At 41.4% G+C, this 26,309-nt stretch overlaps 1 protein-coding gene across 2 annotated transcripts in view; it reads left to right on the top strand.

Annotated features, from left to right (window-relative positions):
• Positions 1–26,309, top strand: part of cdh4 (cadherin 4, type 1, R-cadherin (retinal)) — a 200,349-nt gene that overhangs the window by 79,882 nt on the left and 94,158 nt on the right. For both annotated transcript variants that reach the window (XM_067588137.1, XM_067588138.1), the window contains exon 3: positions 3,146–3,169. In XM_067588137.1, the coding sequence (XP_067444238.1) occupies positions 3,146–3,169 (24 nt within the window). The remainder of the gene's footprint in view (positions 1–3,145; positions 3,170–26,309) is intronic.

The raw sequence follows: 26,309 nt of genomic DNA, 5'->3' as shown, positions 1-26,309 counted from the left end.
ACACCAGTGTGGGTGTGCAGGGCTGGTAGTGGTCTTAATTGATAGTCAGACATTTTTTGAGTATTTAGTGATATTAAGATGTCCGCTTTCAGTATTGTGATAGCGGGCTGTTGCTGATTTAGCTGTTACAGCATGTACAGTGTTGTTGAAAACCTTGAAACCTGTTGCACAGAGGTTGTGGACGAATGCCCAGCAACTCAATGGGGGGGTCTCACTTACAAAACTGATAGACATGGTGCATCATTGGTGTGTGTAATTATGTTTTTGTGTGTGTGTGTGTGTGTGCATATCACTGTGTGTAACTGTGCCCTTCGGGAATGCTAGCAGGCCAACTGAAGAGAGGAGGAAAAGCAGCACTGCTCTGCACCATATGCCAAATATGAGCCTGCCTGCCAATTTGTGGGGGATACTGGCAAGTGCTAGCAAGGCTGAATTCTTGACAGAGGGAGATGAATAATTGAACATGTGCGGAGCGAAGTTCTGTTGGGATAGAGTGGGGTGCCTTTATACATGGAGAGGGGGAATGGAGAGAGTGGGGCTGTCTATGAGCAAAACTCTCATTTAGATAGTGATGTGTTTGCTTTTTGTAAACAAGTCAGAAAGTTGCAAAGATTTTAAGATGAACTTCAATGGATTTATGGTGAGACATGAGTGGAGAAAGCACAACTCATTGGGATTCATGCATTTTGATCATAACAACTACAACCAAAGAGGCCAAAAGCTGTCTTCGATTCTGCAAGTTTGCACTGCAACCTCACAGAAAACTGAGAAAATAAATGTGCATACTGAAAACTAAAGCATGAGAAGAGAAAGCAAGAGAGATCTGTATAACTTAAACAATTTAGTGGAGACATTTATTCAAACGGGGTATGTACTTCATACTCAAATTTTTATTTAGCAGACACTGATCTAGAAAAGCTCCCACTAAATGCAACTTTAGGACAAGCTTACAATTTCTTACAGTTGTAGGACTTTACACCAAGCTCTTATAAAAGTTCAATTCAGTCTTCTGACAACAGATTCTCAGACAGTATTGTATATTCTGGTGAAAAGTGACCTTGAGTCCACATACCTTTAGCAAGTGAGCAAGTGTAGCCACTTTTAAAGCTGTACATTATCTCAAGATTTCAAACAAATAAAAGGACAAAAATGTGACACTTCTCAGTAAGGCAGACAAGTGGAGGAAAATGTTTTTTAGCACAACTCCATCCAACATGGCTGGTTTAGGTTTAAATTAAATGTCAGGGCGACTTCAGCATGTTGACCTTATTTGAGATGAACATGGCACGTGGCACAAGTCTGTATTTAAAGGTTGCCATGTGTGAGAAACTCTTCATGACAGCTCTCAGGTGATGATTACATATAGGATATGAGGCATGTTCCTATATGTCCCATATGTTGTATGTCCCTATCACATTTGGTGTCATCATTTGAGGGAGTGTGTCAACTATCAACACATCATCCCCTTGAGGAAATCCACTAAACATCACCTGACAACATACTGAAATCATCCCTGTGCTTGGAATTAAAGCAAAACAAGAATGATGGGGATATTTATGGAGGGATTTCTGCACCCGTTTTAGACGCAAAACAACCAAGTTGTGTTTCTCCTTATCTACTTAAGGGCCGCACTGGTGTTTTGTGCCAGTAAAACAGAAGAAAAGCTGACCAAGCTTCTCATGCAATATGTATTTTAAGGCACTCCTGTTTAAAGGCGCAAAACATGTGAGGAGGAAATTGATTGATTGATTTTAATGGCTCTTAGCAGGTTATTAGCTGTTATATTATGTGCAGAAAAATAATCTTATCAAAGGAGTTCACCTACAGATTGTTCATAACTCATTCAATCACTGATCTTGTTGAGCTGACAAGTCAGGATATTTAACTAATATTTTCTCTCATAAAGCGTCATTCTTAATTTAGACTTGCAGTTCCAAAAGTGTCTCCTCCTCAATCACTATTCCAAGTTCAACAACAGAAAACACTTTTGTCGCTCCATTCCTTTCTAGACATGTGCAACAAGCATCAAAACAACCCAGCATCAGCTCTTACTTAGCAGACTTTGCAGAATTAGATTAACTGCAGCTGAGCTCGTTATATTTGTAGTCTCAGTAAATACCCCGCTAAATTAAAAAAATTGGGGTGTCGCAAACATTTTCTCCCCTGACGGTAATTTGTGACAGTTAATATCCCCCATAAGAGTGTACAGCCATACCACATTTTTAATTTTCTTGCTAATATTTTGTGAGTAAGCAAAGATCAACTGACTAATATAAAACATTATTATTTTGCACTTAAAGTAAAACCACAGAGACAGGAAAGAAACCTGGAACCAACAGAGAGCCATTACCTAACATTTTTATTTAAACATTTTTTAAATCACAGGGCTGGGAATTATGATTTCCTCAAACCTTAAGTTTAAAAACCAAGTGCATCTGATCAGAGCTGGGGTTTTTTTTTTTTTTAAAAAAAGTTTTAGTCAGCTTTAAGGCTTTCCAGATTAAAAAATGTGAGCAATAAATGCAAAAACGAGCCATGGAGATTGCTTCTGATCAAATCTCACTAAGCAACTCTGCTGGAGGACATGAGAAGGGCAGGCAACCAGGAGAAAGACATCAAGAACCTCCACGGCTGCCTCTCCTCTTTCTGTCACACAGCTGTAGTGCCAAGGTCTGAATAAATATCGCCCACGACGATGTATATAAGTGTGTGCAATGTGCATAAGCAATATCCCGCAATTCTCCTGTGTTTCAATGAGTGAGCACGAGAGCAATATAGACATCACTACAAGCTTTTGAAGATAATGATGAATCCCGCTGCTTGAGGCAATGACAAGAAGTATAAGAGAGAAAACAAACTGTATTCTGGTTAAATGGTGCTGCCTGGATAATAGACAGAGACAAATGTGAGCGACTACGCAGTTGTGACAGCAAATTTTCTCCAATAGCATCCCTACGTTCTGTATATGTCACTGTCCGGCTATTGCCTGACTTTTCATTAATCCTCCTCATTGATCTGTTTTGTTCTCTTGTTTACCGGTGACTTTAGTATTGCAATGCCACTTTTACTGAAACCTATTATGTTTTAATCATCATCTTCTCTCTCCTCTCTTCTCTCTCTCTCTCTCTTTCTCCCTCTGTGACAGATACCACCCTGTCCAGTGAACGTGGTAAGTACCGCAGCCGCACACTCCCTTGATTTACAGCCATCTGTGCGCGGACTCTGCCAGCAACAGCGGATTGGCTGTTTGTGTTGATGTGGAAGGAACCATTCTCAGATGTTGGTCTCAGCGGGGAAGTGTCGAGCCACAAACATCATTTGCATCACCAGGAAGATATTTTGCTCTCCAGCACATTGCATGTCACAGCAAATGTTGAAAAGAGGACAAAAACATCAAGCGCAGGCAATTATGAAAGCAGCATCCACAGACCCATGTGGCCAATCAGAATTTGAATTTAGCATATTTTCCCTGCACGCATTTTGCCTCGACCTACTTAGTCAATTTACCCCCTTTTGACTCCAATAGTATTTAATAAGAAGCCAATAAGGAGTATCTTTTTCACTTTGTCTCATTCCAGCATTAGTGGAATACATCACCATGTAGTCTAAATAGAGAGTAGATGGATTCCCCCACTGTGGCAGCCTCTCTTTTCATTTTATTTTCTATTTGACTCCCTTCTGTCATGCTGTTATTAATGGCTTCCTGTGCTCAAAGGAGCAATTTAATCATTTCATCAAACAGGTAGAAAGATGCAGTGCACTGGCTTTGTTTGTATCTTATTTTGCATGTCTGTGCGTGTGTGTGTGTGTGTGTGTGTGTGTGTGTGTGTGTGTGTGTGTGTGTGTATGTGTGTGTGCTCTGGCCGGACATCTGGTCTGCCCTGTAAGCAAAGTGAGACCACCTGTGTCAGTCTTTCTTCTTCTGTCACACGGCTTCATGTGCTTGTAGATGTTCTCGCTGTACATGTCGAGTTTCGGTGTGGCACTGAGACAGGAAGTGATCCTGCTTAACTCGCGCTCCGCCCCACAAAGGATGATGCTTCGGGGTGAAATTGTTGAGCTAAATGTGTATGGTGGCATCACACAGTGTAGACAAAACACCACATGCTGTGTGTCTGGTCTTTGAAACCTCAAAGTGGTGAGAGAGAAGAGAAGTGTAAAGTTGTGGTTCAGATCAAGCACTCGAGGATTATTTTTGTGTACCTGGTTAACCTACATCCACTGGTGGAAGAGATGGTGATGCGCGGCACAGAGAACTTTGTGTGATCAATTTTTCATTGCTGACCTAGCAACAGTATGGCACTCTTTTCTATCCAGTTAGTTTTGAACAATGAGGAAGGAATAGGAAGTCACAATAGGCAAAGATTTGTATTCATTCTGAGTATTATCCTTGATTTTGACCTCATCTCTGCCTTTCTTAACCGCCCTGCTGCTCTCACATTAAAACACATGCATGAGTTGTCTCCTCTCCCACACCTACTTTCCTTTTCTATACTGCTGAGTAGTCACATAATGTGAGTGATATTCCACAATGAAAGGCAGAAAAAGAAGAGGAAAGTAATGAATGGATTAAAAAGCAGATGAGAGAGTGAGAGGGAGGCGGTGTTAGGGCAAGGTCTGTGTGCCCTTGGTCCGTTTATGAATTGCAGCCAGCAGGCAGCCATCCAGTAGACTGCTTATCACTCACCAGAGCATTCATCATTCATGCCTGTCAATAACTGTTTTCATAAAATATGTGCATGTGTGTTTTTGGACTGACATAAACATACAGTATATACCTGCAGTGCACAACAGTACATACTTGTGCTTCCTCCCTTTGTCTTCCTGTGCTTAACAAGCTCCTCTCTGCCCCCTCTGCAGCGATGGGGTGTGTTTGGAGTCGTCTGATAGGCCTTCTCAATGTGAAGTGGCTGCTGGCGCATCCTCTCCCAGCTTAATTGGCTGTACCTGAGGCAGGAGGGCAAGGTGTAATTGCGATAAGAGAAAACGCTGTGCTTGGCTGGTTTTAGTGCCCTTATCTATAATCTCCGGATTGATTATGGTTTTTCTGCCAGCCGTGCAAATTGTTCAGCCCCATCAGCTGTGCTGGAAACCACCTTAACTCTGTCTTGGCCAAACCGCAGTGCACATCAGCAAACTATAAACCGGACGGTGCATGTACTGCTGATTAGGCTACAATATCCTGACCGTTGGCTTTCATTTCTGGTCTCTGCTGGTTGTGTGTGCTCACAAAGTGTTACATGCATTCCTTTTTTTTTTTTTTTTTTTCCCTTGCTAAAGACAACAGTGATTATATTAGAGGCTGCACAGTACAGTTTAGCATCTGATGTACCGCATGAATGTCTTTTTTATGGTCAAATTAACAAGGCTACATCTCCCTGCAGATCCTTTCATGTCAGCAATCCAATTTTAGAAATGAATATCCCTATAAACACTTAAATATCTTAACAATAGATTATATTTTCTAATCGTCAGCATCTAAAATCACTAACACTTAAGCAGATACACCTACAGAGATGCTTTGCGTACAGTCTCTCACTCAGTCTGTCTGTGTCTCCCCCACCCCTTCCTCTTTTTCGCTGGTTTTGAGTAGCAGTTGGGGCTGAAAGAGCAGCTAATGGGCTGCAAAATGTCTCCAAAGCTAGAGAAACAACAGAAGCTAATGTCTCAAAGCTCTTCTGAAACAACACAAGCGGCGAAGAACCCTGACAGTGCAAAGAGAAGAAAAGGGGGAAGAAAGCATCCCTGGTTTCCTCTAATGTGTTAGAGAGGCCATCTCTGTCAGCCTAATTGTAGTGAAGCTAGTGGCCTTGGTGAAACGGCGTAATTGCCTGCTGGAATGGATCGCACTACACTGTTGGCTGCACTCTGTGAGGTTTCCTTCCTTCCCCGTGTAACGCAAGATCCTGAACGCGGCTCAACAGTGTTCTGACATTTGCTGTTTCAATCTTTCTAGCTCAGTGCTTAGTAGGGCAGTTCAGGGCTCAGGGATATTGACAGGGCAATGTGAAATATTACAGTTGGCAATTTTAGTGGGATAAGTTGATTTACCTGTGTGGAACCTGAGAGTTATTACTCCAAGTGAATTAAGGGATGGAGTTTCACAGCTTGCTTTAGTTGAGCTAATGTGAACATGTGTTCATGTAAAGAGTGCTGTGCTTAATAATCTGAGCATTCTATTAATTTTTATGTTTGATTGTACGAAGGGGATCATGTTAAAAAAGACCTGTGTGTTGATGCATTAAATGCGTCTGCCAAGGAGAAGCTGCACGGAATGCAATTCTTGATCATTCACACGCGTTTTTCTCTAAAATGTGGTGAAGCGTGTGGCCCCTTCTGCTTCTCTTCCCCCTCAGTACCAATTAAAGCTGTTTTTCTGCAGCAGATCTTGAGCTGATGAAGACAGCCACTAAGAGCTCTTGAAGAAAAGTCGCACAGGACCTGTATGGCAGATGGTTTGTGCTAAAGTTATGTGCAAAGAGAGATAGCAGAGAAGAAGGAAACAAACAAGCTTAAAAATGGCATGCCGTCTCCAGCGAGGAGCTCCTATTTTCTACCCAATTTAAGACTTACCATTTCCAAATTTTCAAACTTTTCCTCAAAAATGCTGTCAAACCTGCGTGAGACTAGGGAAGACAAAAGATCTTGTTCTTGTTGAGAATTTTTGCAACCATCCTCCAAAGCTATTGAGGATCGTATTTTCTCACAAAAAAAAAAAAAAGTGCTTGGAGCTGCTTGATCTCATGGCTTTGACCAGCTCTCCCAGCTGAATGGAAACAAGCTTTGCTCCGGCCTTTCCCTACAAAGGCTGAGACAGTAGAGAGTCAAGGCACAGAGGACAGCGCCTAATGGCTACAAGTCCGGCTTTCCCCCAGTGGATTACATGTTTCACAAAGATAAAGCTTGATCAGTATTTTTAGAGAGAAAAGGCCTCTTTTGTGATGCAGATGAAAGCAGACAGGAAAGTTTCTGGAATCAACGGGGTCTAAGGCTTTGTGCTGAGGTTCAGAGCATACAAACGAGGAAAAATAGACCATAGATAATACAAGCATGTCTTCAGGGTCACACCATTTTACTGTGTAGTGTGTTCCTACTTTACCTGCAGGTATTTCTCCTTCAGTCCTGCCTGTTTCAGTTGAAAGAGCGCATGCTGCCGACTACAGCTGCAACATTAGTCAATTAATCAATTAGTTGATCGACAGAATTAATCGCAACTATTTTAGTGATTTTTTTTATAGAATAAATCCAAACATTTGCTGGTTGGAGCTTCTCAAATGTGAGGATTTGAAACTTTCATGTGTCATACATGATAGTAAACTGAATATCTTTGGGTTTTGGACTGTTGATCAGACAAAATAAGACATTTGAAGACATCATCATGAGCTTTAAAAAATTATTATGGGCTTTTTTTTTTTTTTACTGTTCTCTGACATTTATAGACAAAATGGTTCATTAATTAATCAAGGAAATAATTGGCAGATTAATCGATAATGAAAAAAATCATGTAGTTGCAGCCCTACTGCCAAATCTTATCTTAACATAAAGTATCAGATAAACTAAACATCATCTCCACATGGCATCATTATTTTAGTCATGGTGTGTACTTGACCAATTAGTTTACACCTCATTTTAACACCTGGACTGGGACTAATGAAGCCACATTTCCTGGGGTTAATTATACCAACATTATGTGACATTATAAGGAACAAGAAATGGCATGCATTAGTATCTCTACCTTTCCTCATCACCTCCCACTGTGGGAGACTTTCTCCAACCCAGCTCTCCTTCCATCTCTTCATACTGTATATCTCTCCTCCTCTCCTCTGTTCAGTACTTTCAGGCACATCCTCCCCTTCTCTCAGCGACAAGGCCTTATGGCACAGTAGTATTAAGGGCCTGTGAGACAAGGCTGGGCCAGGCAAATCCCTACACAAATTAGAGTGTACAGACCATTATTAAAAGCAATTGCCACTGCCTGCTACCAACAGCTAAATTACAATGTCTCTTGAACAAAAAGGCAAGTAGTTTTTATTACTCCCTTTTCCCCTCCATGGCAGAGCTGCACGGTGGAGCAAGTGCAGCTTCTGAATTGTGTCATTCTTCAAGATCTGGGGTGGAATTATAATGTACTACTGAGCTGACATACGCATGAGGCCTGGCCCTCAAAGAGGCGTGCTCATGATTGGCACCCGGGTTTGCACAAAGAGCATTACGTTTCTTCATTTTGGGAAAAAAAAAAAAAAAAGAAGAAGCCTGATATTTTTCCACAGATTTCACCTTAGTCGCTTCTCAAAGGCGCATGAAATACTCAAGTTTGCTTTCATGTGAAGTATACTGAGGCGATTTCTGTGGCTGGCTTTTAACTCGTGCATTTGGTGTTTTTCTCTGTCAAATGGGTATTTCAGCAGGAACGATTTGCCTGTCAGTCAACACTACCTCTCAGTGTTCCTTATGCACGCAGATTACTTTGCTACTATGAGGATGTACTGAATGCTGTTCTGTGTGTGTGCAAATGAGTGTGCATATTTGCATGCGTGTTTGTGTGTGTGTTAGCGTGGCTGGATGGGTGAGCGTGTGTGTATGCATGCCAGACATTTTATGTTATAAGCATTAATCTGTCACTTCTATAAGATTACTGCTGGAGCTGACTTCATGCGGCATATGTCAACATCCCAGCTGACAGAACCTGCTGAGTTCCTGTTTCCCTTGACGTTTATTCTCACTGCACTTCCCTCTATGTTACCAAATTACTTTAATCGACCCTAACTTGACACATTAATATCATTTAAACTCTCACTTACTCCTTCACTGCTGCACAGAATTTTTTCCCATTTAGTGGCAAATTTGGTATGTAGAGCACATCCAGTCTCACTGGGCCTTTTTCCATTAACAACATAACACTGTTGTGTAATTATTGCTCATCTCCACTTGAAAGCAAATAGCACTAAAAGCTGAAGAATTCACAAATGATAATGCTAGAGTTATGTACAATCCAGTTGTTTTGTTAACATGAACAATTCTTTTATAAGGTGTAAAAACTTAAAATTCAGTTTGAACAGCGGTGAACCTGAAAACTTAAAATGTACCTATACCCAAGAAAAATTCGCTGGAGATGTTTCATTTCTAAATTTATCATTTCTGGCTATGAGAGTCAGTACTAAATGTTTATGTAAGTAAATTCCCTTTTGTTATAGTGGTAAGGCCTGCAACACAGGATGTTCCTTTTTAATCTTGAGGGATTAGACACTGAAATAGCTCCAGGACTACAATGTAATGCAACCACTCATTTTTATGGAGACAGAGGGAGAAATGTGAAACACTGTAAAGTATTCTCCCTGGAAAAGGAAAATGAAATGAATGTTTTCTGTGAAGTATGAAGAGGCGTATTTCTCACCTATGACAAACTCTAATTTCCTCTGCTCCCCAGTCACGCAACTGTCAGAACCACTTTGCTGTTACAATTTTCTCCCTCATCATCCAAAACAGCACATTCACCATCCACCTGTGAGTCAGACACACAGTAACATATGGCCGTTGACATTTTATGAATAAAAGAATGAAAGGTAAATTTATATTGCTGTGGATCTGCAGTGATTCACTGTTGCCAATTTTGAACTGAATTGCATAGGATAGGACTGTCTGCGGAGTTATTTGTTCAGTCGATGTTTCATACTGTATGCACTTCTTCTGATGAAAAGTAGTAGGTTGTACTTTTATTTTACCCATTTAACTGCTATATACCTCTACATCTACATCTTCCATATCATTATGTCTAAGATGGTGGCGCACATGGACAAAGCAACTTGGTGCTCCTTGAAGTGCTTCAAGCATACGCCGATCAGCTAGCAGAGGTCTTCACCAACATTTTCAACCTCTTCCTGACCTACTTTGTTGTTCCACGATGCCTCAAATCCACAACCATTGTGCCCTTCCCCAAAATAATGTAAGTTGTCTGAACAACTATTACCTGTTTGCACTCACCCCAGTGATAGCCAAATGCTTCAAGAGGCTGATTTTGGCCCACATCAAGCATACCATCCCTGACACGTTGGACCAGCATCAGTTTGCCTACTGGGCAAACAGATCAGCAGAGGATGCAATCAGCTTCGCCCTCCATACCGCCCTGGATCAACTGGAAAGACCAGACACGTTCATCAGGATGCTCTTCTTGGACCTCAGTTTGGCCTTCAACGCTGTCATTCCCAACACACTAGTGTCCAAACTCCACAGCCTGGACCTGAACCATTTGCAACTGGACTCTGAATTTTCTGACCAACCATCCCCAGACTGTTAGGAAAACATACATCCTCTGCCCTCACCCTGGACACTGGTGTTCCATAGGGAAATGTGCTGAGCCCTCTCCTGTATGTCCTCTTCACCCAAGACTGTCTACCTGCCCACAAAACAAACACCATCATCAAGTTCACAGATTACATGACAGTCATGGGCCTGATGTCTAACAACGATGAGTCAGCTTACACAGACAAAGTGTGAAACCTGACAGCCTGGTGCTCTGCCAATCTCATTCTTAACAAAAAGATTAAAGAGATTGTGGTGGACTTTAGGAAGACAAGGAGAACAGATCCTGGCCCAGTGTTCATTGATGGCGAGGCTGTGGGGAGAGCCTCCAGTTTTAATTCTTGGGGCCGCACATCACTGAGGACTTCTCCTGGACCATACACACCTTCACTGTCATCAGGAAGGCACAACAATGCCTCTACAACAATGCACAGTGGAGTGTATCCAGATGTTATCCTGATGTACTCCATCACAGCACGGTATGCCAAGTGCACCAGGAAGGACCAGACAGCTCTGCAGAGGATCATCAAGACGGCCCAAAACATCACTGGGACAGAGCTGCCGGCAGTCGAGGACATCTATCAGGCCGGATGTCGATGCAGGGCCTCCAAGATCATCCGTGACCCAACCCACCCCGCTCACCACCTCTTCAAACTACTCCCCTCTTGCAGGCGATACAGGACAATACATGCACGCACCACAAGACTGAAAAACAGCGTCTTCCCCATAACCGTCAAATTGTTGAATATGGGCTTACCCACCCAAACACCCACTACAACACTCATACAAACGCACAATTTTTGAAAACCAGCATTTTTTTTTCTTTTGATCATTTAGCTGTGGTTTACATGGTTACATGTGTAAATTCAGCTCAAATTTAAATATTGTATTTAGTTGTTCTTAGGATATGTGTATAGTATTTTGGAACGTATCTGTTGTACTTAATTTAGCAAACTAAGTACAAATAAATATTAAATCAACACTGCAATACGACACGGCACTGCAATAGTCGGTTGTAAATCAACCGACCACTGCCCCTCGAACTAGAGGGTGTGTTTCTGTATTGCGTTACTGTCTGTTGACATGTATTCATTCATTCATTCATTCATTAGCTCTCATTTGTTGTTTTTGTACCCAAGCTAGCGGTGTGGGTAGGGATGGCAATGTCAGTCAGTTGGTCCACTTGTTTCATCCAGACTGAAATTCCACAATAACTGAATGAATTACCATGAAATTGTGTACAGACATTCATGGTGCACAGAGGATGAATCCCAGTGTCCTTGGTGTTCCCCTGATGTTTCAGGCCTCAGCTAATGTGTGTTAAGATTTAATTTCTGTTTATTTTTAGATAGCAAATGCTAGCATGCTTATCTCAAAGCACAGCTGTGTCTATAGTACAGCTTCACCATGACTTTAGACTTAAACGTCCTTGTCACATATTGTACAGACATTTTTAAAAAAGTACATCATCAAACAAAAAATGGATATAAGGTTATCACCAGTAAGTGTCAAAGTTTTGTAAGTTGGTTTTCTCTTATGAAGCAGTTGATATTTTTTAGACTCACCCAAAGTGACCCTGCTGTTGTCCTGTTCTCATCCTTTATCATCGTTTCTATGCCCTATCCTATCAATGCCCCAATTCATTTCAAATTGATTCAACTGTTCTGCACCCCTGATATTTTTCATTTTACGACCAGAGGAAAGACAGCATATTGCTGGCTCAACCTTTCCAAACAGCACCTGTACAAACTGTTTTTCTTCACCCCACTACCTAGCTCCATCACTCTTGCTCTCACCCAGTCTGCAGATTAGCTCTGCACAGTGCTGGTGGGAGAATGAGGCCAGCTAGAATCAAACATTAATCAGCTGCTGTTTTATAACACAGAGGGAGCGCTAGCACTCCCTGGGTCCCCTCCTTCTTGCCCTTAGCCTGCCCTACCACCGAATGTTAATGTGACTGCCATTACTCATTTATGAGCTGCCCGCTGCTCGCTGCCCAGAGCCTGGTGTCCAGACCAAGGCTGGCATAGTGGGCATATTGCAGGTGGACGGCTGTGCCAGGGCATTCAGCAGTGGCAGGGCCAGGTCTGTTTTTAAAAGGAATATGTTCTGGAGAGGAGACCTGTTGGGTGAGCCATGATATTTAACTGTCTGAAATTGTACACTGGTGTTACTGGAGCGGTAGGCCGTCGTGAATATGGTGTCATGTTTACAGTCGGTGATATATAGAACAGGAAAACACAATTAGAAAACACCTGTGTCATCAAAACTGAGAAGATCACTCATTCACATAAGACCAAATACAAGCTGTCCAATTTCTATTCAGTAAATGGGCAATATCATATGATGTATTCACATTTGGACTGTTGTAACTGAACATAAATCTTGCTAAATTGCCTCCATGGTGAGACTAAGTACCTCGATGTGTGCAGACAGGCAGCTTTGAAGAGTTAGAGCTGAGTGGTTGTTCCTGGTATCCAGGACACAGAGCGCAGCAGGAGTCATTCTTATTCTTAGTAGTGACATCAATAAAGGAGGAAGACTGTGCAAGGTGAGACACACAGACACTCTCTCTTGACAGTGTGTGAAGAGTTGCCATCAGTGTCAGGCTGTGTGGCAGAAATTAAGGAAGGAGGGAAGTATGGGCTGTGCCCACATGTGTCTGGACTGACTCTATGTGTAAAGAGAAAGAAGATTAAGAGTGAGGAACAGAATAAAGTGTATCTGTGTAGCAGTTATTCTCTTACCTCTGCTATGAGCTTGTGTGCACTAAAGGTGTTGCTTAGTGTGAAGTGGCTTATGATCCACAATCCCACAACTTGTCACGCAATTCTGTTTCCCAGATGGCTTTGCTCTTTGCCTTACCTTTTCCCCCGTGGCACTGTCACTTCAATAGAACTGAGTGGATACAGTCCACTGAAGCTTTCACTGTTTCCATGCATGTTTAATGCCTGTACTAGAATTACCACGGATGGCACTCTCCACCATATGTCAACATTTTTGTGTTACCATCACTGTGTTGCCTGCTTCATACAAATGGGATCCCTCTCAAACATAACAGGGAGCTTTGAACAGTGTTTTTACATGCTGAATATTTTAAATATAATCAACCAACAGTGGTGTAGCTCAACCTTTAACCGTCACTGTTGCACATGAGGAAAGAGTGCACAAACACAGTTTCATGTTTATTTTAAGAAAATTCGCCCAAGGAGGATGTCTTCACCTTCATCCCTCTCTTACCTATTGAGCCTCATATATTTGTGGCCTTGGGGGAAACCTCATCATGCAGCAGAAACAGGAAGTGTGTAGCCTGTGGCTAAAAGGTAGATACTTCTGCTAGAGTGTTACACAGCACACATACACACATATACTTCTTGCCTATGGGAGTGCTAATCCCCAAGAGATGAAAGGAGACTCCCACTGCTCTCTGATCCCTGTGTCCTGCTGTGGCGGTTCATTTGGTGCCTGGCGGAGAGAGACAGGTGCGGTTGATGCTCCCACACATGGTGTCCTTGACCGAAGCACAGTCGTGACTTAGGCCGAGCCCCATGCTGATCCAGAAAGTTCCCTATTAGAAATCGATGTCCGTTTGACGCCCCTTTCATTCAAGCGCTCTTTGTGGTGGGTCTGTATCACCATGGAGAAAGGAAGAAAAAAAAAGATGGTCAGAGAGAGATAGAGAGAAAGAGAGAGAGTATGTCTGTGCATACTGAAGACCCCTTCACACCTCCCTGAATCACGGTGTGTCCTCATGGGAAGCCAGGCGTTAATACTAGATTAACTATCTCCTCTTCATTATAGGAAACAGAGTCCTCTGTTCAACCTTGATGCTTTGAAGTGGTGCAAAAGTTCACTCAGAGTCCACAGGCCATGTCTACTTCTTTTGTGTGTGTGTGTGTGTGCGTGTGTGTGTGTGTGTGTGTCCTCATACACATGCATGTATGCATCTACATGTAGATGTCCAGCCAGTATAATCATGCACCTCTGGATTTTTGTGTTACACTGTGTGTACAGTGCTTGAATAAATGCAAAGTAAGAAGGAGAAAATAATTCCTGCCTCAACTTCTATGAGAATAAACTCAATAATAGCTCCCACACTGGTGCATCCTTGGCCATACTGAGAGCTGCTGCTGCTGACTGATGTAGGTCTTTGTGGTAGTCCTCCTCAATGTCATGAATTTTAAAGAACAGATAATAAACCCCAAGGGCCCTTATTCAGCACAACAGCACTTATTAAGGAAATTGCCAACCTATGTCCTCTACATTTAATCACAAATACAGTCCAGATGACTATCTTCAGTTCTGATTACATCCTTAATTCCCTGCTTGACTGCTAGCCTAAATGGGAACTTTCCTTCACAGAAAGAAAATAAAAGAATCAGCAATAAGGGATTTCTCAAGGTGTCTCTGTGAAGAACTCTGTTCTTTCCTGCACCTGAATCCCACACTAAAGCCCACCTGGTTTTATAAAGCCAGAGGTGCATAAAATCTTAAAGCACAGTTGTTGATTTTTTATACATGAGCACTTTATAAGAGAAGGTGAGGAACATTGTGAGGAGAGTGAACAGACCTTGCTCTGTGTTGTACATTACCATTTTGTGAAATTGTAAATGCATGTTAAAAAAAATTGCCTCACACTATTATAATGTTTTTTTTTTTCAATATTTCTTACACTAATGTCTGAAACATAATGTGGTATACTACATTAAGTTGCAGCCATTATTATAGTTACAGTAAAGAAACAAGACCTCACTTGGCAGCCTTTATCTTTGTTATCACATTTTCATACACTGGGTGTAATTTTGTGGGCAATCTGCTGCATTGGTCTATGTTACAAGTTCCTGTTGTGGGGCTTTTTCCTCCATGTTCTTGGTCTTTGTAGGAATAGTTTGAGATTTTTCTGAAATAGGCTTGTTGGCTTTCTTGCCAAGAGTTGGATGAGAAGATCAATATGTAGCTGGAGTTTTTTACACTTAAGTCTTTGTACGGATTAAATGTGTAAATTAGTGAGGTTTAAATGTGCCTCAGGCAGATTTTGTAACTTCAGACAGAGCCAGGCAAGCCGTTCCCCATCTAAAGTTAATTATCAACATCACAGTTAGTGGGACAGTGGTGTTTTAGTTTTTGAGAGTGCTCCACAAATAAGTCAAATTAATCTGTAATCTGTTTTAGTTAAACTGGTAGTAGCTGACTTGAAAGCTTGCAGCCTAGTTTAAAACTTCCCATCCCATTTTGCTGGTTAGCTACAATCAAGCACCTCCAGTTTCACCTTTGTAGAACACATTGCGCTGTACTTTAACCTACTGCTAAAACAGGTGGCACATGGTCTCCCTGCAATAGGACACCTTTGCAAGCTCATAAATAACAATGGTGAATGTTAGGGCTGTGTAGAACACATGGGGGTCACCTCTGCACAAGTAGGGCAGTGTTGTCCATGGAGGATTGGGGCTCATCCTCCCTCCGTCTATCCAGAAGTGGCTACCATCAGCAGGTTTAGAGCAGGAAGCGCCTGGTTAATATTTAGGACAAAGCACACTGAACATTAGTTTTCCCCCAGGCTTTTCTTTCCTCTCTCTCTAGTGCCAGCTATGCGACAGGTGTCTTTTCAGCCCGCGATGTGATAAATGAAAGGCTGTATGTCTGAAGCAGGAAATAAAATGCACCCTTTAGGGCGACAAATAAAAAGGTTCCAAGACATCTTGAACTGGATTATCAAATAATCAAACAGTAAAAGATGCTCTCCTGAGACCCAGCCAGGATGGCCAGTTATGAAAACAACCTCTCTATGAGTCACTCATTAACAATATAATTAAGTACCACAAGCACTTTTAAAAATCCTGCTGACATATTGTTAAAGTTCATTTTAATGAATGAGTTCTGTTGTGAGTTTTCTAGTAAACTTCATTATGATGACATACTGTGAAGCTTCACATTTATGGTAGTCTCAATACATTTAAGTGTCACTTAACGTCATTACACGAGTGTGTGTTTTTGTCATCATTACTGCAGGAGTTAATGATGCTGAGAGAGAAGGGCACTGCTCTGGGGTGGCTAGAGGGACAGAAGACATGTACCAGTCTTCTCCCGAGACACTCATTAAGCAGCACCGTGTTCACATCGCATCACATCCCTGCCCGGGTCCCACGGAGAACTACATTAGCTACTTATTTATATTTCATTGCATGCACATACAAGTATTTGCCTTATGGGGCTCAAAAGCAGATGCCTAAATAGTCTTGTCAAGGAGGTAAAATAAGCACTGTCGTACTATGGAGGGTTCTGGTAGTTCTGAGCTGGTATAAGATGAAACTGTAACCAAACTTTTATCTTTAATCAGCTGCAACTCAGTGGCTGTCCTAGCTCCACCTGCCAGACTAGAAGCAGAAAACAAACAAGACCCAGCAGACGCAGTGTCTGATCGTCACACTGCGATGAAAATAATGACTGAGCAATCAAATTTGACCCACAATATGTTTATCTCTCGCAGGAAAATACTCTCCAGCATGATGATGATTCCATATTATCAACATCATACTTTTTGCATCAGTAATTAATGTAGAATTATTTGATTTCTGCTCATTACATGAAAAATAATGATAGCTCTCAAATGTTTATTTAAATGTAGCAATGTTACAATCATGAAAATACAATTTCACAAAGCCTTTTCAAACTACACGCATTACAGTCAAACATACACATGCACACACTTATCACACACATAGATCCACACACACACACAAATATACCTCCTTATCCTGTCCACCCCCACACAAATTCACCTGGTAGAACAGAGTGACCTCGTTCTGCCAGAACCCTTCAGTCATCCTCAGGGCTCGCGCACACACACACACACACACAAAGACACACACACACTCAGTTGCCTCTCGCTATGCCGTGTTGAGTGCAGGCTCCCAGCGAGCACGCTCCCTCAGCGGACCTGTTAAGTGATTAGCTCAACTCTGCACACTTACCGCGCAAACACCGCTCATACACCAGAAACGCCAGCTAGGATCACACAACCTATAGCGTCTTATACTGCTCTGCTGAGGGAGAGATTAGCCAAAGACTGCAGCAGCTGATGATCCCATCGCTGATGAGTTAAAGTAGGGTTTTCAGGACACCCACTGTTTACTGAGAGGTCTGACAGCATGTAAGTACCCAGAAGGCAGTAAAATATTTGGCTGACTGAAGATGTTTGACTGAGCGCATCAGGATTTTGAGATAAATTAATGATTATAACATGTCAACAAAAATTGCATGAATGTGCATATGTGCATGAATGTCAGGGACATGCACAGTGGCTCGTTTCAAAAAAGCGCACCCCCGATTGTACAGTCTCCATTGCTCCTCCTGATATTAGTACTCTACATTATATGAAATGAAACAAAGGGTTAGGGTTATATTATAACACATTTCTCACATGTATGTGCACAGATGGCCACACAAACATACTTTTGCACTTAAACCAAGTAGTTCCTGGAGGGCAAATAAAAGATCAGATGTTTTTTTTCCAAATATAGAATACATATTCTATCCATCAAAGGAAGCTTATGTATGCTGTATTATACCCACCATCTATGAAAACAAGTTCACTACCATCTTAAACAAAAGATACAAAAACAAAAGCACCTATTGAAGATGAATTTGGGAAGAGCTTGTTGCTATTGAAGATAATGCAGTCACAACGATTATTCACCAGTTGTTGATTTAAAACCAGCTTTGTAAAAAAGCTCTTCTTGCAGCCTCTGTCTCTTCTCTTTCAAGGCACTGTCACAGTAAACAACGTGCATCACCCAACATGAAGCTTCATTCATAAAGCTAAGTGTTAGGCAACTTTGAGCTTCAAGATATCTAAGTCAACATGATGAAACTGTTATAGAAATAGTTTTCTTGTTATGGACATAAATACATGTGAAGAAATTATATAAAGACTGAAAATGTTCCCATATACATGTTTTTGAGTGTCTCTGCATACAAAATACTACAGCTGATTCTGAGGAGTAACTGCTTTTCACTTTCTATGTAATTTTTCAATAAAGTTATTTGCCAGCAGCCATTACTCCATTTGGTGCAGTGTCACATCACATTAAACAGAGTAAGGTTTCAGGTCTAACCATAAAAACATACTGCACTGACAACAAAACCAAACACTATAGTAGTCACAATGGTAGTAGTACTCACTGTGTCACCATCACCGTACCTTTACACTAAGTAACTGAGTTTCTGGAAAACATGCAAACTAGACATAACCTACCAAGTAAATCAACTACACTATGATAAGGAACCTCTTATATCGCAAAATCAAAGAAATTTTGAGGGAAAAGTGGCAACCATGACAACAAAACTAGTAATAATGAGATAAAATAGAACTTTGGCCAGGCAGTAATTTGAGCCACTTCAGATACTTTGCACATCTCTGTATGATGCGCATATGTATATTTTCATGTAAGCGTTTACATATAGTACCAGTCAAAGGGTTGGACACATCTTCTCATTCAATGGTTTTTCTGTATTTCTATTATTTTCCACAAAACTATGAAATAACACATATGCAGTTATATAGTAAGCAAAGGTAGATGGGATGGTGTGTTGCTGCAGAATGCTGTGGTAGCCATGCTGGTTAAGTGTGCCTGGAATTCTGAATATATCACTAACAGTGTCATCAGCAAAGCCCCCCCCCACACCATCACACCTCCTCCTCCATTCGCCTTCTCTGTGTCTCACAAAGACATGGCAGTTGGAATAAAAAATCTACTTTGTACTCATGAGACCAAAGTACAGATTTCCAGTGATCTAATGTCCATTCCTTGTGTTTCTTGGCTCAAGCAATTCTTTTCTTATTGGTCTCCCTCAGTAGTGGTTTCTTTAGAGTAATTCCACCATGAAGGCCTGATTCACACAGTCTCTTCCAAACAGTTGATGTTGAGATGTGTCTGTTACTTGAACTCTGGGAAGCATTGATGTGGGCTCTAATCTGAGGTTCTGTTAATTGGTGATTTCTAAGGCTGGTAACTCTAATGAATTTATCCTCTGCAGCAGAGGTAACTCTTGGTCTTCCTTTCCTGGGGCGGTCCTCATGAGAACCAGTTTCATCATAGCGTTTGATGGTTTTTGCGACTGCACTTGAAGAAACTTTCAAAGTTCTTCAAATTTTCCAGATTGACCGACCTTCATGTCTTAAAGTAATGATGCACTATCGTTTCTCTTTACTTAGTTGAGCAGTTCTTACTACAGTAGTGGAATAGAGCTCTTTGCTATATACTAACACTACCTCGGCACAACACAACTGATGGTCTCAAATGCATTAAGAAGGTTAGAAATTGCACCAATTAACTTTTGACAAGGCACACCTGTTAATTAAAAACAATTCCAGGTGAATCTCTTATGAAGCTGGTTGAGAGACTGCAAAGAATGTGCAAAGCTGTCATCAAGGCAAAAAGTGGCTACTTTGAGGAACCTAAAATATGAAACATATTTTGGTTAAACTATTTTTTTAACTACATGATTCCATATGTGTTATTTCATAGTTTTGATGTCTTCTCTATTGTTCTTCTATGTAGAAAATAGTAAAAATAAAGAAAAACCCTTAAATGAGTACTTTGATTGGTACTGTATGTGCCTGCATGTATGTACTCTTCATGCCAGTTTGTACTATGAACGTCCGTGTATTTATATTCTTACGTGTGTGTATTTAATCATATATTTCCATATTTTTTGTGTATGTGTGTTTGTATGGACATGCATACAATTTTGTGTGACCAGTGTTGGGAAAAACAGGGAAAGGCCACTGCTAGAATGATGTTTCTGTCAGTCAGTCTGCAGCCGGCTTTCACAGCCTCTTACACTGTAGCTCTTTGAGTGGCAAGCAACAAAGCATTACCGTTCGTCTAGCACAAAGATACCCAGCAGGAATGTTAACAAGTTCAGATGTTTTCTCCTTCTTTTTTTTTTGTCAAGCACTCTTTCAAGATCTATAATGTCTGCATCCAACAGTAACAATCTTCCATAGTGCTTCATTCAGTTAATGTGTTTTAAGCCCTTTTTCACTAGAAGTACTCACAGCAGTGTGATTGTGCATTTTAGACATGAATGATGAATAGAGTGACCTACAGTAAGAGCCACCTAATCATATTTAATAATCTGTTAATAAGGTAAAATTAGATATGCATTAATAGCCAGTCTGAGAACTATTTAGGTCTTAAAGTGCACATTTCGCCATGAACATAACTCGCTTCTTCATCCCTGTCTATTTTTATCTGATCACAAGCTCCCCAGCGTCCTTGCTAATTCCAGTGCTTTCCCCTTTTCCTTTCTTTCTCTCCTCATTCTTTTTATCTCCTCCTCACATCTCTTTTCTTTAATCCTCCCTGTCTTACTATGTCTCCTTGCTTTTCATTCTCTCTTTCATTGTTGCCTCCAAAACACTTTGACATAAAGCACAAGCTGGATCGGTTTCTTGCGTTAATAACTGTGACCTATTAACTGTCAGTGATGTCTCAGGGGAGAGCCACTTGTCCTTAAATTATACATGATCAGTCGCTCAATTTGTTCGCCTCTCCCTTCATTGCTATGTGACCCTCTCTTTCTCTCATAGTGTTTTCCTCTTTATTTCTCTCACTCATCCTGCTGTATAATGTCAAACAAAACCACACTGAACTAGTTGTTCACATACTGTAGTTTTTCAAAAAATGTATTCTGTTCACTGCAGTAGCTGCATTTTTCCTCACTCTCATTAAGTGCTCCCTGTGGAGTTTTTGGCCACTAGTAGTGCTATGTTGCGACAGTATGTTTTTGTTGTACAAGAGGGGGTAACACACAGCAATTTGGAAAAGCAGGAATTTGGAAAAACCTTGGTAAAGTCTGCACTAATTTGCCATTGGAATATTATGGCAGGACCTTACGAGATGGGGCGGTTTTGATGAGAGAGAGAGCCGTGAGATGAGACAGGAAGTGATTACTGGAGGTTACTGTGGTTAATAGATCACCTTTTTATTAGCCACATTGTCAGCTCTAGGGATGTTGGTCAGTAAGTTGGTCCACCACTTTAGTCCAAACTGAAATGTCTGAACAACTATTGGATGGATTGCTGTGAAAACAGACATTCATGGTCCCCAGAGGATATATGTTAATGACTTTGGTGATCCCTTGACTTTTCCTCAAGCGCCAGTATTTGACATGTTCATAAGAGTGATTTTTAGTGAAATGTCTCAACAATTATTGGGTAGATTGCCATGAACATTGGTACACACATTCATGCTCCCCACAGGATGAATTGTGATAAATTTGGTCATGTGCCCTGACTTTTTATCTGAAACTAATATGACTGCCTGAGCTGTACTTTGTGTTTAGTGCTAATTATTCTGTTAGCATGCTAAATTAAGATGGTTAACATGATAAACATAATACCCACCAAATAAAAGTATTGTTAGCATGCCACCTTTAGCATTTAGCTCAAAGCACCACAAGCTGCTAGCATGGCTGTAATCCTTGTTTATGGTAACAAAACAAACATCAGTTGTAATGCAAAGGCTCAAACCATTAATATGTTAAATATTATTGTGTTCAGCCTTAATCAGCAAGATTAGTGCTTAATAAGAAAATGTCACATACTATATAATAACTGTTGTATACATTATAGTGCTGCTGTAGAATAGAAACAGCACACACAGATGGATGTCTCTAATTCCTTCCAAATATTAAATACTACTTTGAAAATTGATTCAATGTAGGTTAAAAGCAGGTATATAAAAGTTGTGTTTGAATGCAGTTTTCAAAGTGTTCATTAGCATGCAGACACCAACACTCATTCTCATTGACCTCTGACACAGCACAGCATAGCAGACCACACAGAAATGTTGAATATTAATTGCAGACAAACTATCATTTGACCATATTCTTCTGTGGGTTTATCAGGATGTCCTTGCGTATTCACACTGAGAAAGATCCTTTCTTTGCTCTTCATCATTTGAAGAGGTGAAAATGGCTCACAGGAAGCAGCATCAGCTGCATTCTTCAGTTGCAGTGGTTTTAAAGCTATAGAAAAAGATGAGGATATTCAAAGGTCCATTGTGGGAATTGGGTAGCTCATTTAATTTACATTTCTGAACTGTGCTTCTACCTGGTAAATAACATGCTCACCATGGAACTGCACTCTCTGTAAATGTTGTATGAGAAGATTATTTTCATAAACCCACTGAAGCTACTTGTAGTGCAGCACAGAAATACATTCATATGGAGCATAAAAACAGTTAATACTAGCTTATATTGTGAGACTAATCAAGATTTATGTTATGACATTTGATCTGCTGTATAAAGAAGAAAAAGATGACAAGGATATTTGGATCTGTGGTGCTCCTGAGTGACCAATGACTTTTTGCCACATCTCTTTGAATAGTTTCAGTTCCTGTGCATTTTGAACACTCTTCCTCATTTACTCTTGCCCCCTGTGTCCATTAATTCATTTTTATAAATGTTTAGTTTTGAATCTTTGAATTTCAAACATCAGTCCTTGGAGAACCAGACATGATCATACAAACCAAAGCACAGACAGTCCAGACATTGCTGGCTGTCTCTCACTCCGGCCAAAATGCAGACGTTCGCTCTTTTGATAGTAGAGAGATGAATTTTTCATGAGCCTGTATCACCATTCAGAGCCAGGGAGCAGAGAAAGCGTTGGAGCCACTCAAGTCAATTTCAATATTCTTGGATCACTGTCTCTGCCTTGTCCTCATCATATCTTCATTATCTCTCCCTCCCTCAATTTGTTTTTTATCTGCGAATAACCAGAGCACTAGTGAATGAGGAAGGAGAAAATAATTCATTCTTGCGTGCATGTGGAACAGAAAAGTTTGATGTGGCATTCACACAGGGGAGAAAAGATTCACACACCACAAAGAGTGTTCCTGTTTGTTTACAGCAGCCAAAGATGGACTCATTCTTCCCTTTGCTCTCCGCGTCTAGCTTAAGGCAGGAGAGAATAGAGAGAGTTTTAAGAGCTGACACAATGAGTCAGAGCGAGGCGAGAATGAGTGTGAGGGAGAGGGAAGGGCGGTAAAGGTTTAGGCGTCTGCGCTGACAGCTCTCTCCTGCAGTCTGACAGAGCTTTGTTGAGGATCCAAGGTTTCACCACTGTTGCCGCTCCAGGGTTTCACTGATGTTGCTGCTGCAGTAAGCGCCCAGCCCTGACCTTTTCATGCGCACCGTACAAATATCCATCCTTCACACGGCGACCGCTTTTCTGCGACCTACCTCGTGTGTCTGGATCCACGTTTATGGGCGAGAAAAGGAAGTTGAAAACAGACTGTCATGTGTTGACAGATGGCCCACGCTGTCAGGAAAACGTCATCACAGACCACATCTCCCACGAGGAGGTAGCTTGGCGAAGCGGTGGCGAGGATGGCCGTTGCCATCTGTGCCCCTGCAACAGATGCTGCAGACAATACAGAGGCCACATGTGTCACACCGTGTTTCATACACAAGGCTGACTGTAATGCCCAGTGCAGCGTATTAGTTCGGGTGTGTCAGCACTGTGGAAATTGGTTGATTTTTTTTTTTTTTTTTGCCGCTTCATCCTGCAAACTACCTCTGACATACCGGAGCTGTAAACCCCATTCTGTCTCTCTCACTCCTCTTCCCTTCTGCCTGTCTGTCACTCCATCATGTCTATCTCTCCGTCTACTGCTCTCTCCGCTCCCCTCCGTCTCCCTGCCTGCTGTCTCTCCCGCTCTGCCTCTCTCCGACTGTAGTTAAGAGAGAGCATGAAAAAAGATGAGCAAACATGCAGGCTGCTTCGGAATTCATTTTCAAGCCCCACGCGCCTCAGTCTTCTCCCCATCTCTGCCTTCCCTCCACCTGCAATATTCCTCCTCCACTTCTCCCACACAGGATTAGGCTTAAATGAGAAATGTATTGTTTCTTTCATTCACTCAAGTCAAAGAGTAATTGAGTTAATCTGTCTGGCTTCTGTCTGTTGGGGAGCGGGAGAGATTAGGGCCTCCGTTGGCAGAGATGGAATCACAGCTTCAAAAGATGGAATAAAAATGTCACTGTGCCTTTTAATGGCAGCCGTCTTGACATTTCCCAGCAAGCTTTTTATAGGAAATACTAATTTAGAGGGGGTTTTTTTCCCAGTAGAATGGAGGGAAATGCCATGTCGCTTGATTATTTCATGGTGGGATGTCTGTAAACTAACTTTCATCAACACCTTATCAATCAATGCATATCTAGTTCATAAAATATTTTTCTTACTGATTCCAAAATATTTGAAAAAAGGTTAAAAAAAAATCCATCTTGAGGTGTCAGCAATTCACAACTTTTGACCAGGACAGAACTAGCAATTTGTAAAGGAAACATGACACACTCAGGACTTCAAGGGACTTAAATAGGTTTTTTTCTATAATATATTGGCATCTTAGGCTCCTCTGAGAAAAGAAAATTTCTCTTCAGTCTAAAACAAGCTAGGTTGATTATTTTGAAGCATAACCGGAGAGATGTATATTTGTCGCCGCTCCACATCTGACAAGCCTGCAAATTTCCCTGTGTGTGCAAGAATTTGCTTATCCCACCTGAACAGTAACCATGCCAACGTAACAATTGTGCCTAATGGATTTCACTGCGCCATTATTGCTGAACACACAAATAGTTATGGGGTGAATGAAAGCTTTTTTTTCCCGTGCACAGCAGAAAGTTCAATTTTACAAGTCCTACAAGACTTACTGCTGCAACGTTTGATTGGTATGTGAAAACTGATGGCCAACCACAGGTGATTTTTTGATGTGACTAAAACAAGAAGATATGTGGACAAACTATTAATTGTCAAAGATAAATGCAGTACAGACTTGAAGATAAAATCAAAAAGTAATACTCATGTACTGTAAACTGGTTTGCAAATCTCTCATTTTTTGGCTAATTTAACTGTTGCCAAAGATTTTCAAATGTCTTTTTTTCAAAATGGCATGCACAGGGCCACATCGCACATGTCTATGGCCAACCTTGGCTGCCGTACTCTAAATGCCCCAGACTTACCCCTGGACGTGATGTTTTAGCCAGATTTAATCTTACTGTGTGTCTTTATTGAATCTTTATGTCTGTGCACTTCAAGGTCTCCTCTGTTCCAAGGCCTGTGCTTTTAGATTCTGCAGGTTTTCTGCCCACCTGTACCGTGACCCTGATCTAGAGAAAACTTTAAAAAGAGGTAACGATGAAACAAGAAGCCCTGAGACCAGTCTGGCCTGGATTGATTCCAATCAGCAAGTGAGTCTGATTGATTGATAGATCGATGATGACACAAGATATAAACTAGTGTACATATTGAATCACCTTCGAAGACAAACACTGGCCACCTGAAGACAACAGTGTTTGTGCATACCGTCACTGGTGCCAGCACACCTCCACCTGAGTAAATATAGAGTGGATTAGTAGAATTAAGTTTCCTGGAGGACCAGTTGGCAGGTTGAATAGGACAAACAGGTGCTTCTGTTTAGAGGTAGATGAAAAAGGAACAGCTCCAAAAACCTTCTGTGTCTCTCTGCTTTTCCCCTGCCTGACAGTAAACATTAATTTGCCTGTGTCTCAAAACAGCTAGAAAATGATTATTAAGTGCTCTGTGAATAGTTAGCAGTTATTTAGCAGTTATCCTGCACCACCTGTCTGGCTCCAGAAACATCAGCATTTTCCACTCCTATTCTCTGGGCTTTTTCTCCCGGGTTTCTGACAGTGATCAGGGGAGTTGGAGCAATGCTGAGCTGAACAGTGCTGACAAAGCCAAAAGGCTCTGCACTTCAGGCTCCGGAGTGGCTGGATCGATGTAGTGCCATCACCGTGGCCTGGGGGAACGGCTGCCATCATCCTTCATACTGCACTGGATGTCCTCATCCGCCTCTCTGTCACCTCTCTGCCTGCGGCAGGGCGAAGATTTATGCATAGCAGACAGCTCAAGTCCAAGCATACGTTATAGGTTAGCAAGCTACAGCGCATGACACTAGCAATGCTGTTGGCTAGCTTAGACAGGC

This window comes from Thunnus thynnus, chromosome 4 (assembly GCF_963924715.1).
Source record: "Thunnus thynnus chromosome 4, fThuThy2.1, whole genome shotgun sequence".
Lineage (NCBI taxonomy): Eukaryota > Metazoa > Chordata > Actinopteri > Scombriformes > Scombridae > Thunnus > Thunnus thynnus.
Note: the sequence above shows the minus strand (reverse complement) of the source record. Positions and strands in the feature narration are given on the sequence as shown.